This window comes from Trachymyrmex septentrionalis, unplaced genomic scaffold (assembly GCF_001594115.1).
Source record: "Trachymyrmex septentrionalis isolate Tsep2-gDNA-1 unplaced genomic scaffold, Tsep1.0 scaffold160, whole genome shotgun sequence".
NCBI lineage: Eukaryota > Metazoa > Arthropoda > Insecta > Hymenoptera > Formicidae > Trachymyrmex > Trachymyrmex septentrionalis.
In genome coordinates, this window is record NW_017304759.1 from 195877 (window position 1) to 214187 (window position 18311).

The 18311-nt window shown below is 31.9% G+C and overlaps 1 protein-coding gene across 1 annotated transcript; it reads left to right on the top strand.

The window, feature by feature from the left end:
* The first annotated feature begins 391 nt into the window (after positions 1-391).
* LOC108746198 lies at positions 392-10962 on the top strand. The gene is made up of 4 exons (XM_018482814.1): positions 392-444; positions 1882-1949; positions 2189-2567; positions 10956-10962. Exons 1-4 carry the CDS (start codon positions 392-394, stop codon positions 10960-10962), a joined length of 507 nt encoding a protein of 168 aa, XP_018338316.1.
* The last annotated feature ends 7349 nt before the right edge of the window (positions 10963-18311 follow it).

An 18311-nucleotide genomic window follows, 5' to 3' on the forward strand; every position in this document is an offset into this window, starting at 1 on the left:
TTACATCGATATGTTACAAAATTAAAAGCTGCAGAAAAAAATTCCAGTCAAGTATCGAATATTCGATTAACTCATGTAGATTATATCAAAAGTCAAATTTTGATACCGAAGAAAGTATTAGGAGTATAAATAAGTTTCCGCCGTTTTTTATAAAAAATTGGGCATTTATTGTGAAAGAACGGTACCTAATGTTTTATTCGAAGTATTGTCCATCGCTAGCCACTACTTTTTTCATCTTTCTGGCAGCATACGGATACCGCGTCGGAAAAACACTTTATCTTTTGAAGTTATCCACGAATCGACCCAATTTTTGGTATCTTCATATGATGTGAAGTGTTGCTCAGACAGGCCATGCGCCATCCATCGAAACAGGTAGTAATCAGAAGGAGCAATGTCTGGTGAATACAGCGGGTTGGGTAAAACTTCTCAATTGAGTGTTTCCAAGTAGGTTTTGATCGGCGCCGCAACATGTGGACGAACATTATCATGCAGAAGAATAACTTTGTCGTGTCTGGAGTAGTAGTGAACGCGTTTTTCCTTGAGTGCTCGGCTCAATCTCATCAATTGTGTTCGGTAGAGAGCCCCAGTAATGGTTTCGTTCGGTTTGAGCAACTCATAAAAAACGACACCTAGCTGATCCCACCAAATACACAACATGAGCTTTTTCCCATGAATGTTCGGCTTGGCTGTCGATGTTGAAGCATGGCCAGGTGGTCCCCATGATTTCTTCTTCTTTGGGTTATCGTAGTGGATCCATTTTTCATCACCAGTGATTACACGGTGCAAAAACCCTTTCGTTTATGCCTGGCAAACAGCATTTTACATGTGAAAAATCGGCGTTCAACGTTTCTCGGCTTCAGTTCATATGGAACACAATTTCCTTGCTTTTGAATCATTCCCAACGATTTTAAGCGATGTGAAATTGCTGGTTGAGTCACTCCTAATGTAAGTGCAAGTACTTCTTGCGTTTGGCACGAATCTTCATCCAATAATGCTTCCAATTCCGCGTCTTCGTACACTTTCGGCCTTCCGCTACGTTCTTTGTCTTCAACGCCAAATTCATCGTTCTTAAATTTTTGAAACGACTCACGGCAACTTCTCTCACTTAAGGCAGCCTCACCATATGCTTTTACAAGCAATCGATGCGCCTCAGCTGCAGATTTCTTCAAATTAAAGAAGTAAATCAAAAGCTCCCGCAAATGATGCTTATTCGGCTCAAAACTCGACATTTTCGCATGAAAAAAGATATAAGATGCTGATGCAAAATCGCTAATATTTCAAGGTTATGTTCTTGCCAGCCTCTTGTCCAACCTTACGATATGACGTTTTACAGCTGACAATTTTAACTATAACATACTGGTAGCGCCATTGTTTGTCAAACGGCGGAAACTTATTTATACTCCCAATACTTTAGTGGAATACATTAAAAAAGCAGCAGATATTTATTATGGTTTAACATCCAGAGAAATAAGAAAATTGGCTTATTTGCAATAAAAAACGGAAATAAAGTGCCAGATTCTTGGAATGAAAAGGAAATGGTACATGAAGATTGATTCTCATCTTTTCTTAAACGCAATAACAATTTATCAATAAGATCACAAACCACAAGTCTTTTTAGAGCGACATCATTTAATAAACATAATGTTAATTTGTTCTTCACAAATTTGAAAACATCTACAATTGTTTAAAAATGGAGCCATCTGACATCTGGAATAGATGAGACAGGGATTACTACTGTTCACACTCCTAATCGTGTAGTTGCACGTCGTGGGATAAAGCAACTAGAAAAGATGACTTCAGCTGAAGAGGAACTCTCATTACTGTTGCAGTTGCAGTTTCAGCTATAGGAAATATAATCCCACATTTTTTTATATTTCTAAGAGTCAATTACAAAGATCATTTTGTACAAGGAGGCCCTTTTGGATCTGAAGGTGATGATGCCAATCCAGGTTGGATGAAAGAAGAACATTTTATAAAATATTATAAATTTATTCGTCATGTTAGACCATCTAAAGAAAGGCCTGTTCTTCTTTTACTTGACAACCATAAATCTTACCTTTCTATTGAAGCACTTGATTATTAATACAGAATGGAGTCACAATTTTATCATTCCCTCCCCATTGCAGTCATAAATTGCAACCGCTAGATAGATCTGTATATGAACCTTTGAAAAAATATGTCAACACAGTATGTGATAACTGGTTAGCTAGTAATCCAGGAAAAACTGTATTTATTTATCACATTCCAGCAATAGTAAAAACTGCATTACCTCTGGCGACAACTTCAACAAATATTCAAACAGGTTTCCGCGTCTCAGGAATATCTCCTCTAAATGAAAATATATTTCCTGAAAGTGAATTCTTAGGATCTTATTTGACCGATAGAGAAAATATTTCTTCTATTATCAAAGCTGAGAACGATGAACTTTCTGTCCAGGAAAATATCGATCTTTTAGATAACGAGAAAAATATGGATTTTTCAGTTATCAAGGAAAATATCGATTTTTCAGCTGCCCAGAAAAATATCGATCTTTCATCTATCAAGGAAAATGTCAACCTATCTTCAATGTCTAGTTTAACAGACTTACATTTCAATATAAAACCTATGCCAAAAGCGGGACCGTGTCAAGAAAAAAGAAGAAATACTCGTAAACGTTCTAGTGCAATATATACAGACTCATCAGAAAAAGATGCACTCAAGAAACAGAAGCTGGATAATAAAAAAAGAAGTAGAATTAACAAAAGGAAAGGAAATCGAACAAAAAAGCAAGACAACAAGAAAAGGAAAAAGTAAGGAAAATTCAAATAAAGGAAAACATCCTTTGGTTGAAAAAGTTACAAGAAAGATTCTGAATAAACTAAATTCTTCATCCTCGAATGAGATAGATGATGCAATGTGTCTCGTTTGCACAGACAGTTATATAAAAAGTATTCCAGAAGACGAGTGGATACAATGTATAAAATATAGCACATTCTAAATGCATAAAGGGCAACATATCGTATTATATTTACTATAACTGCAATTCGGATGACAATTCGGAGTAGATAAATTACTTATTTAATAACAAAGATATAAAGTTATATATAATACATTTTTTATTTTATGACTATGTTTGTATTTAAAATACATTTTTATAAACGTTTCGTTAATATGTAATTCAGATGTACAATACCTTAAAATACATTAATCTTAATATACATTAATCTTTATTTTAATATTAGTCAAATTACCTTACTCTCTCTCCGGTTCCGGGGCTAGTTGAATCAGATGGAATGAATTAGAAAAATGCATTTTTTTTTATATTAATTATTAGTTTACATTTATTATTAAAATATTATTAGACAGCCAAATGTATGTAATAACTAGTGCAGAATTCATTTTTCCGATAAGTCTCTTAATTTCGTCTGTAAAAATTCGAAACTGAAAAATGAGTCTATTATCCCCGGTCTCCACTACTTTGAATTATTCAAAAACCGGTTCTCAATATTTTGACCAGTCAAATACAGTGAGTCACTTTTAGTTTTAGTTAGTATTATTGAAGCTTAAAAATGAAAAATTTTACATTAAAACGTTATTCAATTCCATGAAAATAAAAGTTAGAAAATAATTAAAAATCACGCCAGAAAGACTCACTATACTGCGTACGAACGACTGACTGATTCATTTTTATGGAATAACGTTTTAATATAAAATTTTTCATTTGTAAGCTTCAATAATACTAGCTAAAACTAAAAGTGACTCACTGTGTCTGATACTGGCCAAAATATCAAGAACCGATTTTTCAATAATTCATGTAATGTTTGCGATATAGTTTGTGATTTGTGATCAGGGTGAGCGTCTTTATTTTCGGGATAATTAATTATAATCTTAAGGTTTTTGATAAATTAGTTTTTTATATTCTCTATTTCGATATTTCCATTATTTTCTTTTTTTTCGTTTATTTTTCTTTTTTCTTTTTCTTTCACTCTTTTTTCGTTTAATTCTGGTATTTAAATTTTCGAGGTAGGGAAGTTCACCATGATAAGATAATTTTTTATTCACACTTTATTTATGTTAGTTTGTGTTGTCTCTGAAGAGGGCTCAAAAGTGAGTCAAAACATATAAGCGCGTTTTAGTGAATAAAGAAGTTTCTCACTTCATAGATATATTATTTGCTCAACGTTTGATTTGAGCGTTTTTTAAAGTGTTTAACCCAAATTTGAGCATATTTTTTTAGTGTTTAACGTCCAAAATTGAGAGTATTTTTTTGTAAAGGTTGGGTGTTCCAGTGTATACATCAAACTATTCACCGAATTAAATCACACCCATCCGATACTTAACATTGGTCAACACTCAATCGACTTCCAACATTGATATTCAACGTTTAACTGACACTCAATATTGAATGTCTATACTAAGGCAACACCGAATATTCATGATCCCACTCAACCGACATCCAACATTTATGCTCACCGCTTAACTGACACTCAATATTGAGTGTCTATACCAAGACAACACCGAATATTCATGGTCACATTCAATCGACACCTAACAATGATGCCCAACTCTCACGGACACCAAATGTTAACGGTCAAACATACACACAATATTGATAGTTATCACTAAATTTTGATGGTAAACACCTAAATTTGAGTGTTAACACCAAAATTGAGGGATTTTTGTTAATTTACATACAGTTGTGACATATCTGTTTAATATTGATATTGACAAAAAAAAGTTTCTATGGTTAAAATATATTTCTTTAGTTAAAATATACTTTTGTTTAATAGATATTGTCAAAAAGTTTTCATGGTTAAAATATATTTCTTTTCAAAATAAACCTACGTCCATATTCAACATTTTAACGTTAATGTTAGATCATAAAGATTAACATTTAATTTTACATTTAATTTCAAAAATGACACTCAGATATTTAAATCGCTTAACGTTTCTAATGAGTATACAAGTGTTGAGAGTAAATTTTTAAATGTTTATAGCGTGTACACTCCAACTTAAGTGTGAACACTCAGTTATCGAGTGTCTACTCTAAATCTTTTAATGTATACACTTAATCTGCAGTGTAAACACTCACAATTTAAGTATATACAAATTTGAGCGTAAATTTCCAAAATTGAGTGTTAATACTTAAATTTAAGTATAAACACTCCAATTTTGAATTTTTTTCATAAAGATTCTAGCAAAGTTTTCAAGTATAATAGTTTTTTGCAGCATTCTGCAGCAGCTATGTAGTATGTATTCAGTTTCCGTAGTAGATATTCTGCTAATATTAGTTATTTTCTTAAACACTAACTTATGGGACCACCTGCAAAAAATATTATGTAACCAGTTCTGATTTTTAAATCCGCCTGCATAGTCTGCATCTGAGTATGCTTCAAGCAAGCTGTATTTCCAATCCGAATGGAATATTTCCATCTTCTTGTATTCTATACCTTTACTGATATTCCCAGAGAGAATCAAGGGAGAGTAGAGCGGAGAGTGTTTCTCTTCTCTAATTGGTTCCGTCACTTATAGTAATAATATTTCCACAAATGTGCATGTATGTGTATGTACATATATATCATACACACAATACTAGTGTGATACAATACTAATGTATGCAGTGCCATATGTTCCATCACGCTCCTACCATATCTCCTACTACTTCAACAGCACTAAAAATGACGGCTTCCGGGATAGCTTCACTTTCCCTCGATTCTCTCTGAATATTCCTATTTATTGGGTTGTTCGGAAAGTAATTTCGTTTTTTCCCAACAGAGGACTTATTGTTTTTTTCACAGCCAACTTCACACTTAAGCCGCATAATCATTCTATATTTTGACAGCTGATATAGCAAGGCTTGCTTGTGAAAAAAGTTCGATTGATTCTACGCAATAGTTTTTGGTTAGTGCCCTATCAAATATGAAAGTGAAAAGCAGGCAATTTTCGGCATATTTTACTTTTTTACTATCGAAAAGGTAAAAATGCTGTTCAAGCAAGAAAAAAATTATCCGATGTGTATGGAGAACATGTATTGACAGAACGCCAGTGCCAAAACTGGTTTGCAAAATTTCGGCAATTTTGATGTTGAAGATGCACCACGTTCTGGAAGGCCAGTTGAAGCTGATGAAGACACAATAAAGGCATTAATTGATGCAAACCGGCGAATAACAACTCGTGAGATCGCTGAGAGATTAAATTTATCGAATTCGACCGTTCATGATCATTTGAAACGCGTCTGATTGAAAATCGTCTTTCATTTTCATAAGAAAAAACGAAATTACTTTCCGAACAATCTAATATATATTTTAAAATATGTTTTATATTATTGATTCTTTTTCGAAAATAATTTTCAACAAATCTGCTTACAAAGTTGACTGTATATATTTGGTCTTGATTTTAATGACGTATAAGAAAGACTTCCTACCATTTCTTTAAATTAAAAACGGAAATTTATCTGTTTTAGATGAAATTTTATTCAACTCTTGCTTAAGTATTAGTACTCTTACAGTCTTCGCATTTTCCATTCCACATTGATGTAGGATCTTCTTAATACAATCTTGCTGTGAAAGAATTACTGAATCTTGATATGCTGTTACCGCATCAAGTGCCTTCAGATCTCTTGTTATTTTTATTTTAAATTCTTCTCCCTGCTCCTTTAAAATCTTGTTCATTTTATCTGAATTATTTCCTATCAGCAAACCATTATCCATGTTTTCTGATTTCAAGAATCAGATCACTATCATTTTTTTTAAACATACATTGTTTTTGCTGCTCAAAGACATAAATACCTTTTTTTTTCTTTCAGAAAATTGATGAATTTTATATTTCACCTCAATGGCTTGCTTCAAACCATATATAGTCTTTTTAAGTTTTAAAATTTTGTTTTTGTAATTGTATTTTTCTGGCGGATATATAAATAAAGATTTTATCTTTCAGCTCTCCATATGAAAAAGCTATCTTGACATTGAAAGTAATCATTTTATAATTTCTAGCTGTTGCTATAGCAAAAATTCTCAAAGCACTATGTCCAATTACAGGAATAAGTTTCCTGGAAATCCAAACTTTCTCTCTGTTCACAGCCTCCCAGTAAACGAGAATGGTTTAAAATGGATTAAAATTTTTTTAATGCAAACTTTGAATTCATAAAAATGGATTGAATTAGATCTGTTGTGCGCTATTTCACGACACGGTTCGCGGATTTACAAAGGACTTCGAGAGATGAGATTAGACAGCCTTGTAGTTTTTAAGTAAAAATATATTTAGCTGATTACACATAACACCAGTGGTTATCTTATTACAATTCTCCTCTTAGCACTATTCGCATCGCGGTAGAGACTACTACAATTTCGTTGAGACGAGCAAAATAACGCGACAACAGTTTTTTATCAACAGTCATCACAATAGTTTTTTTGAGCTAATAAATTATCTTTCAACCATTTTCATTCTTCTACATTCTTACACACAGTTACTACATCATACAAATTGTTAGCACAAAACAATATTTCTAATTGATGCTTCCAAAAACGATAATTCTCAGCATTAAACAGTTTTTCAATATGTACAATATCTTCGCTGAATGCTTTTGCCATTTCTGAATAATCAATTTTTCTAACCAAACAAATCATATCAATCTTTTACAGTTTTTCACTTTCTATCTAATAGATCAACACTACTGCTCAAAATTCTTAAATAAAAAAAATTTTTTATATTAATAACTTCTTTTTAATCGCTTAGAAAAAATAATTTTTTTTTACTTTACCTGATAAAAAAAATTTTTCTTTTATTAATTTTTCTTTAATTTTTATATGAATTGAAACATTTTTCAAAAATACTCAGAAATATTCGGAAAGTTTAAATCTTTTCTCAGAATTTTTCATATATGTGATTTTGAAATAGTTTGATATTTTTCATCATAATTTTAAAAAAGTATTTCTAAATTTTTTAGATTTTATAACATTTTTTAACATTTCATCAGAAATTAAACTTACAAAAAAGTCTTAAAAATCTTACAAAAAATTTTTTATAATTAACATAGAAAATTCTGAGAAAAGATATACATTTTCTGAGAAGTGTTCCAATTCGTATAAAAAAATGTGAGAAAATTATAAAAATATACATAAATTTGAAAAATTATATGAAAAATTCTGAAAAAAATTTTCAAGAGTTGTCTTTTCTTCCAAATACTAATTAACGCTTTATATCTGTATTTTAATTTCTTCTATATTTTGATATTAGAAACTTTATTTTCTTTAACTTCTACAAGTATTCATTTCTTTATTATGTTTTCTTTTTTTTACTATCTGCAAATCATTTCTCTATTAACCGCATGTTCTAGGCCCACAACCTGTTGAACCCTTAGAGTAGTCACAGCGATCAATTAAATTTACTAATACTGTTTTACACAGTTAGATGATTAATAGCTTTAATTATTGAATGTAATTGCAAATTAACAATTTAATTAATTACAATAAATTCAGTAATATGCTTTATACACAACAAACAACGCGACAAAAATGTATTGATCTTGTAATAATAAATGTAATACTAAGTTTTACAATCTGATATCGAGACATATTGAACGTGATTATCACCCGATAATCGTGACTTACACCAGATAAACAAATGGATTCGCAATATTAATGCCTTTAAATACAAAATTTTTAATATTTAGACTACGCCCGAAGGTGAGCTCACCGGAGAAAAGAGAAGATCGCAAAACATAAAAAACAATAAAGTTTCCGTTTTCAATTATTTACGCGTCTATAAAATATTACTAAACATTATGAACCTGACTTGATTAAAATTATTATATCCAAGAGTATTAAAAAACGTTTATGTAATAAGAATATTATATTATATATTTTTATAAGTATTATACATATTACAGATAAAATTCTAGTGTTTATGAATTATTTTTTAACGTATATGCCATATAGTTATATATTGGGTTAATTGTCACAAAACTTTTCCAACACGTCACATATACATATATGTACGTATGCCACGTCTATACGTCACGTAGTTATAATATGACGAAAGCTCAAAATAGCTCTTCTTGTAACTTTAACTGTAAATTTTTTGAAATTGTGACATGATAGAATTATTGTATTTGGAAACAGATTCAAATTCAGCATCCAAAAACTATGGGAAATGACTGATCTCATTCCTATGTTCAAAAAGTCATTTTTTGTCCAACAGTATAATAAAAACATACATACTTTAAACTTTTATGTTTAACTTTTTTTTCTCAAATATTCGCAATCGATGAAAAAATTAAGAAAAGAAATTATTCTATACTCTTTTATTTCTTATATTCTTTTTTATTTTGTTTCTCTTTTATTTGGCTTTATTTTACAAAGAAGATCTTTTCGTAATTTTAATTATATTATAATTTGCTGACCATACAGTATAAATTACTGATCGCTAGCAAATGGATTTATATACACTCATTACACTTTGAACTTAAAAACAGATTCCCCACGTTCTACAGAAAGAAATTCAAGTAATAATTGATTGAATGATTAAGGTAATCAGTGCGCCATTATCTCCATGTCCGCTTTGAACAACAGATGGATTAATTCTATTTCGCGAAACTTGATCGCAACGTGTATGCACTAAAGACGATGTCGCAAGCGAATATAGGTAACATACGTGGCCTGCTATGAATATCGCAAAATAAGCGATTTTGCGCCGGCTGTTTCTTGCACCATATGCTGCTTAAACAACGGTTTAACTTGCACACACAAGCAGTTAGCTTTCTCTCTATATATAAGTATTTTTCCAACAATCTTGCCATACACATACCTGTTTACTTGGGCACGTACGCACGCATGCCGCGCAAATAGTTAATTACCGACCATTAGCCTATTAGAGACGCGTTCGATTTAATTAGCTTTAGACTAATTTTATTGCTTTCTCGTTAACATGCTGCGGTCGTATGAGGTCGATCCTTTTTTACTACGGACCTGACCACGTACGTGCATATTACGCACGTGACGCATGGAATCACGCCGTACACACACTCCCTAATTTATGTTACTGCAAAACATTAAATTTCATTACATCGCTCCATGCCGTTAGAATCTTTTTTGCGTTAAATTTTCGATGCAGCGCGTCGCATAGAATCATTTTCTTTTATTTCTGTGTTAATGCTAGAGAGAATAGCCTGACTAAGAATTTATTTTTTTACGATATTCATTACATCCTGAATTTTTCGAATAAGCTCAACTCATGTATTTTTGTAACGCTGTTACAGATATGTATAGCATTTTAAATTAAATCTTATATATATTTTTTTCCTTTGCAGCTTAGCTAAACATTTGTTAATGTATCAAAGAGATCAATAAGTCCATTTGAAATGTCATCGATATTTACATTTGTTGCGGCACATATAGCTATTTCATTGTAATTAAGTGCCAATCTTGAAATGGGTTTGCAATCAAGTATTATTCATATAGATTTCGCGAGCAATTGCTACTGCTCGTAAACTACCAGCTAAATTTGTTTACGCCTGTCACAAATTATTTATTATGTAACGGTATAGTTATCAAGCTCGATAGAATCGCTAACTCAAATACAGGGAACATACTCTGACAAATAATGACATCGGCACGAACCAAAAACAGACTAAAATGCATGTACAAATTATTAAATTTCTCCAAATTGATGCTTATTGAATGAATAATAAATATCCATTTCTGTTACAACCATCGATACAATAGCAATTATTCAGAGGACGGATGCGAGGGTATAATTTAATTATTGCGTACGCCGAAATTAAAACAATTTTTTAATAAATATGTGATAATTAAAAAGAACAACATATATACGAACGTTTATTGAAAAATATATCTATCAATAAAATATATGATACGTCAAATAAATATAACAGATAGTATATAAATTTTAAAATTAAAATAGAAAGCTGAATCTTTTAGGAAAATTTGATAGTAATTTTTCCAATATTAAAAATTTAGTTTATAATTAATTATTTAATAAATATTAAAACAAAGTTTTTAAATAGAATATCTAATATTGTAAACCAAAATGTATTTTATTTCATTTTATTTCAGATATTTTCAAATAGATCTTATGGGGAGATCAAAAGTTAACAAAAATATTTGTTTTTTAAATTATATTTCTACATAACTCACTAAAGTTAATTTTTTGTAATATATTGGTAGTATGCATTAATTTTAAAGGATTTTCAAGAGATGGCGTAACTAGTACTACCGCATCAGACCATATTGTTACTACCTTCATGTTCAAAGCACTATCATGTGGCTTTAGTTTTCATTTTGCCGAAGTGTAAACAACATTGCTTTTTGAGCATTGAATATATCGAATTTTGTGTCAACAAAACGCAATTTGCGGGAAGCTTTGCTTTTTTGCTTCCATTTGAAGAAAAGTGCTGCTGAAAGTCAACGAATGCTATCGGAAGCTTATGGTGATTATACTTCATCGATTTCAATATATGAATACAAGTTTCGATGATTTAAAAAAGACGATTTTGACACGGAAGACAAGGAACATCCGAGCCAGCCGAAAAAGTTTGAAGATGAAGAAGTGGAAGCTTTATTCGATCAAAATTCGAGTTAAACGCAAGAACTTGCAGAATCATTAAATGTCGATTGATCAACGATTTCGAACAAGACGTTTGAAGGCCATTGGAATAATTCAAAAGCAAGGGAATTGGGTACCGTACGAGTTGAAGCCGACGGACGTCGAAAGACACAAAATGACCTGTGAATTGTTGCTTCAAAGACAAAGAAGAAAAAGTTTTTTGCATCGTATTGTGACGGATGATGAAAAATAGATATGTTACGATAATCCAAAACGCAAAAAATCATGGTGCAAGCTAGGCAAACCATCGACGACAAAGCCGAATATTGTGCCAAACTCATGCTCTGTATATGATGGGATCAGCTGGGTGTAGTGTATTATGAGCTGCTCCAACCCAACGAAACCATCACTGGGAAACGCTAGCAACAACAATTGATGCAATTAAGCATTGAAGCAAAAACGGTCAGATTACGCAAAAAGACACGACAAAGATTTTTCCAGCACAACAACGCTCAGCCACATGTTGCGAAACCAGTCAAAGAAACGTTAGAAGCGCTTAACTGGGATGTCCTATCACATCCGCTCCGTATTCTCCAGATATTGCTCCTTCCGATTACTACCTATTTCGATCGATGACTCATGGCTTGTTTGAACAGCGCTTCCATTCTTGAAGATATCAAAAATCTATTCGTGGATAGCCAAAAGATGTGTCGTTCTTTTGACGTGGAATTCACTTATTACCAAAAAGTAGTGGCTAGCGATGGATAATATTTTGAATGATCAATTTGTAACCATTTTTTCACAATAAAGTCGCATTTTTACCAAAAAATTCTTTAAAATTAATACACATTTGCAATAGTATTATATTGTATTGCAATAGAGTATTGATTAAAGAATTCGTTCAAATACGAAACATACCGATAATTTGAAGATATATGTTTTGACTCTGATTCGAGTCAGCTTTAGTGATATCGATAATGATAAATCAGTGATTGACCTGAATGTGGACATGAGATTATTGATACCTCAAGATGACTCGGACCAGAGTTGAAACATACGTTATAATGTATAGAAATTTGAAATCGTAATTACAATAATTGTAAGAATAAATTGCATTGCGCTTAAAAGTAAAGTACCATGCTGACTCCTTATAGCCCATTGTTTTATACAGTCAGTTTTATTTTTTAGTTTTAAAAAATATGCGAACACTTAGAAAATAAACATGTTTCATTATATAATAATAGAGGTTGGTCTATCATTTGTCTTTAATACAAACTCTCCATTTTTTTTAGAATAGAATCATTTTTTTAGAACACAATGTTCAAATATAGTCATCAATTCAATACAAGGTTCTGTAGCTGATTTTGTTAGATCGTCTGAATAGGATTTTCAAAACATTTAATAATTTTTTCGGTCAGCATGCTAAATTTTCCTGAATGTTTGTTTACGGCATCGGCTATATTATTTTAAACTTTCCTTTTTTTTATATAAGAGGAATCCAATGGAGGAATAATTCATTTAAAAAAAGACATATTGATACTAATGGATTTTGCAAAAAAATGTTCAGATCCTCCTGGAAAGAGTACACAAAAAAATAATTAAAAATATGCCATTGTAAATAAAGACGATTTGGATAAAATAAGATCGCTTTAAAATGATTATAAAAATAGTGAAAGCTATCTTTACCCCCCTGACAGTAAATAAATAATCATCTGGAGATACTGGTAGTGTTTCGGCGCTAAGTTATGCACAGCGACACTGCTGTGGCTATTTTACGCGAGTCGGCGAGTTGCCAGCAATTGAGATTATTGGATTTCAATAAGGGCTGAACTGATTAGGTGTTGCTCAATTGCTAAGTGCTCAATTGATTGCATCCGTTCAAAATATATAAAAGTGTTTTTATTTTTTTTTCTACGTGCCCTATGAACGGAGATATTGCGATGCAAAATCTGAAATTTTTGATGTTATTTAATTTAATGTCAATCAAATCAGAGGAAAAATGTACGGTTTGTTTTATAATAACAGATGGCTTTTGATTCTAACCAATAGACCAGCATTGGCACTATTGGCCACATTGCACGTAACGTAACCACACATGACGGCATGACGAATGGCTAAGATAATTATTAAGAGTATAAATACGTTTCCGCCGTTTTTTATAAAAAATTGGCCATTTATTGTGAAAGAAACGGTACCTAATGTTTTATTCGAAGTATTGTCCATCGCTAGCCACTACTTTTTCCCATCTTTCTGGCAGCATATGGATACCGCGTCGGAAAAACGCTTCATCTTTTGAAGCTATCCACGAATCGACCCAATTTTTGGTATCTTCATATGATGTGAAGTGTTGCTCGGACAGGCCATGCGCCATCGATCGAAACAGATAGTAATCAGAAGGAGCAATGTCTGGTGAATACGGCGGGTGGGGTAAAACTTCCCAATTAAGTGTTTCCAAGTAGGTTTTGATCAGCGCCGCAACATGTGGACGAGCATTATCATGCAGAAGAATAACTTTGTCGTGTCTGGAGTAGTAGTGGGCGCGTTTTTCCTTGAGTGCTCGGCTCAATCTCATCAATTGTGTTCGGTAGAGAGCCCCAGTAATGGTTTCGTTCGGTTTGAGCAACTCATAATAAACGACACCTAGCTGATCCCACCAAATACACAACATGAGCTTTTTCCCATGAATGTTCGGCTTGGCTGTCGATGTTGAAGCATGGCCAGGTGGTCCCCATGATTTCTTCTTCTTTGGGTTATCGTAGTGGATCCATTTTTCATCACCAGTGACTACACGGTGCAAAAAACCCTTTCGTTTATGCCTGGCAAGCAGCATTTCACATGTGAAAAATCGGCGTTCAACGTTTCTCGGCTTCAGTTCATATGGAACCCAATTTCCTTGCTTTTGAATCATTCCCAACGATTTTAAGCGATGTGAAATTGCTGGTTGAGTCACTCCTAATGTAAGTGCAAGTACTTCTTGCGTTTGGCACGAATCTTCATCCAATAATGCTTCCAATTCCGCGTCTTCGTACACTTTCGGCCTTCCGCTACGTTCTTTGTCTTCAACGCCAAATTCACCGTTCTTAAATTTTTGAAACGACTCACGGCAACTTCTCTCACTTAAGGCAGCCTCACCATATGCTTTTACAAGCAATCGATACGCCTCAGCTGCAGATTTCTTCAAATTAAAGAAGTAAATCAAAAGCTCCCGCAAATGATGCTTATTCGACTCAAAACTCGACATTTTCGCACGAAAAAAAGATATAAGATGCTGATGCAAAATCGCTAATATTTTAAGGTTATGTTCTTGCCAGCCTCTTGTCCAACCTTACGATATGACGTTTTACAACTGACAATTTTAACTATAACATACTGGTAGCGCCATTGTTTGTCAAACGGCGGAAACTTATTTATACTCCCAATACTTATTTACATCTATTGTTGTGGCTGTATGCTTTTTATTATTTATCTTTTGTAATTATCTTAGCCACTTTCAAACAACTTTAAAGGAATAATGATTTTAACCTATTCGAAACCGTGTATTCCGATGTATCCGATTTCTGACAGGTTAAAATCTTTATTCTTTATTCCTAATTCCTTATTACTTTTACAATATTATGCGCAGGACCTTACATATAATATTGCGTTCAGCATAAGTACTTATTTATTTGAAATTTTAAAAATATATGACTTGTTTACATTTATTGTTGTGGCAGTATGTTTTTTATTATTTATCTTTTGTCATTATTCCTTATTTCTAATTCCTTATTCCTACTATTGTGCGCAACTCCTTGCGAGCTGCGCTCGTAATAATAAGAAATAAGGAGTAATGATTTCAACCTATCAAAAACAGTGTATTCAGGTATATCGGATTATGTGTTCCTTAGTTTAATACGTAGGCTGCTGAAAAAGTTTCTGCAAACAATATGAAAAAAAACATGTAAAATTCGGTAAATGGCTTTATTGTTTTTCGAAGTATTCGCCTTTAAAATTGATACATTTTTGCATACGTTCGAACCAATTTTCGAAGCATTTTTTCCACTCTAAGGCTGTAACTTCAGAAATCAGTGTACGAAATGTTTCAACAGCTGCTTCAGGCGACTTAAATCGCTCACCACGCATCTTATTTTTAATGTTTGGGAACAAAAAGAAGTCATTAGGTGATAAATCAGGTGAATACGGACAATGAGTCATCAATTCGACATTATTACTGGATAAAAAATCAACGGTGTGACAGCTAGCGTTGTCATGAAAGGATGATGGATGATGCGACGATTTCTGTTTGTTCTACGCAATTCATTTATGACTTCTGGCAAACAAATTGTTGTATACCAATCAATATTTACAGTCTTTCGATCCTCTAAAGCCACGGTTATCACATGTCCGGTATAACCGAAGAAACAAGCAATCATTTGCTTGGCAGCACTGCGTGAACAAACAACTTTTGTTGGTTTCGGTTCATTTTGAAATACCCAAACAGTGGATTGTTGTTTACTTTCGGGCTCATATGAATAGATCCATGTTTCGTCCTCAGTAACGATGTTGTAGACCAAATTTGACCGACCTCGATTGAATTTATTGAGCATTTCTTTGCTCCATTTAACACAAGCCTGTTTTTGAGCTTCGGTCAAATTGTGTGGGAACCAACGACTGCAAAGTTTCCGTACGCTCAAGTGATCATGCAAAATATGTATTGCTTTCATATCAATGCCTAAGGATGCCTGAATCTCGCGGTATGTTATATCCCGGTCTCGCTCAATCATTTCACGCACAGCATCAACATTAGTGGCAACAACAGACGTGGATGACCTTCATGAAATTCACTAAGAAAGGTACGTCCACGCTGGAATTCGGCAAACCAATTATAAACAGCCCTATTGGATGGTGCTTCATCCCCAAAAGCCAAATGAAGTCGATCGATGCATTGTTTCGGAGTTAGATTACATTTGTCATCGTAAAAAATCATTGCCCGAAAATTTTCACGCGAAATTTCCATTTTCTTACGAAATAACTTCTTTTAAAATACTATACAAACAAAACTAGTTGGCTACAAACTGTCAATTGAATTATAGGTTAAAAACGTCTAATTTTACAGATATAGTAGCAGAACGTTGGCGCCACTGGAAGTACTAGATTGCAGAAACTTTTCCAGCAGTCTACGTACGTATTTATTTGTTGTAGAAGTTTAGTACATAAAAGTGCATAAAGGGACATACAAATACAGATAAATCACCATACTTGAAATCGTATACTATGTGCACTTCCGCCATTTTAGCTAGTATTTTTCAAATCAATTGCAATACGTTATTAACTCTTCAAAAAGTATTACATAAAAATTATTGTCATAAAATTTATTTATTTAATTTATTAAATTTAATAATGATATGTATGATTTGTATGAAAATTTTGGTATTAACGACTGCTAAATTAAATTCTACTGCCTTCTTATTCCAGCTGCATAAAAAATATAATTGTCAGCGGACAATGTTTTTTATAGTAAATATTAATCTAATGGTATACTCGTATATTATTTGTATAAAAGATTTGATATTAACAATTGTGGCGCCAAGTTAAATTCTACTACCTAAATAAAAAATAAAACCCAAATGATATTATCTTTATTGTTTACTTAAATATTTTTTAAATGTTTATTTAACGTTTATTAACTTCCAACTTAAGTGATAGCAACTTTAATTTTCTGTCAAAAATTATTACTCTTTGAAAAAAATTAATGTATCAAATGAAAAAATCGAACCCATATGCTACAATTTTAACTAATCAAGTCAAATTCTATCAGTATATAAACTTATGTTCTTAAAAAAGGTAGAAAAAGGCGCTAAGCATACTTATTTCTCAAACAAAACCTAAGTATCCAACACAATTAATAGTAGTTTTAATTTTTCTTTAAGAATAATCTTATTGAAGGTCTTCTTATTCCAATCCAAGTAATTATAGCAACTTTAATTCTCTGTCAAAAATTATTACTCTTCGAACAAAATTAATGTATTAAATAAAAAATTAAAACCCAGATGCTACAATTTTAATTAATTAAGTTAAATTCTATCAAATTAAAAAGTAAAACACACTTGGTCTCTCAAATACTGTCTCTTGTTATTTACTTAACTCTAATGATATCATTCATATAAAAGATTTGATATTAACAAAGTTGGCGCCAAGTTAAATTCCTCAAAATTTTATGTATTAATCGTAAAGAATATTTAATATCAACAATTGGCGCCAAGTTAAATCCTATGTAATTCGGATATCAAATTAAATAATATTAACTTTAACGATATGTATGATTCCTATAAAAGATTTGACATCAAAAACATCTGGCGCCAAATTAAATTCCATTTCTTTATACTATGTCAAATTATATATAGTGAATATTAATCTAATGATATGTATCATTTGTACAAAAGATTTGATATTAACAATTGTTGGCGCCAAGTTAAATTCTACTATCTAAATAAAAAATAAAACCCAAATGACACTATCTTTATTATTTACTTAATAAATAGTACTATCTTCAATTTTTATACAATGAAACCTAAGTATACGTATATCTTATTAAAGGATCTTCCTATTCCAATCCGAGTGATTTAAATTCCTTTTAAATAAAATTATTATATCACAATTCATTCAAAGACATTTTTCAACTAAAGTAGTAGGTTTTAATTCTTCTTCAAAACATTATAATAATCTTCATACAAAACATTATAATAAAATTGCGTTATCTTGCTCAATTTAAGTGTTACCACAAAAAATTAAAG

Coding starts and splice junctions, on each gene's coding strand:
- LOC108746198 (XM_018482814.1), top strand. CDS start 392: ATGTCTGGTGAATACAGCGGGTTGGGTAAAACTTCTCAATTGAGTGTT. Junction 445..1,881: donor TCTCAATTGAGTGTTTCCAA/GTAGGTTTTGAT, acceptor TATATTTCTAAG/AGTCAATTACAAAGATCATT. Junction 1,950..2,188: donor AGGTGATGATGCCAATCCAG/GTTGGATGAAAG, acceptor ATGTCAACACAG/TATGTGATAACTGGTTAGCT.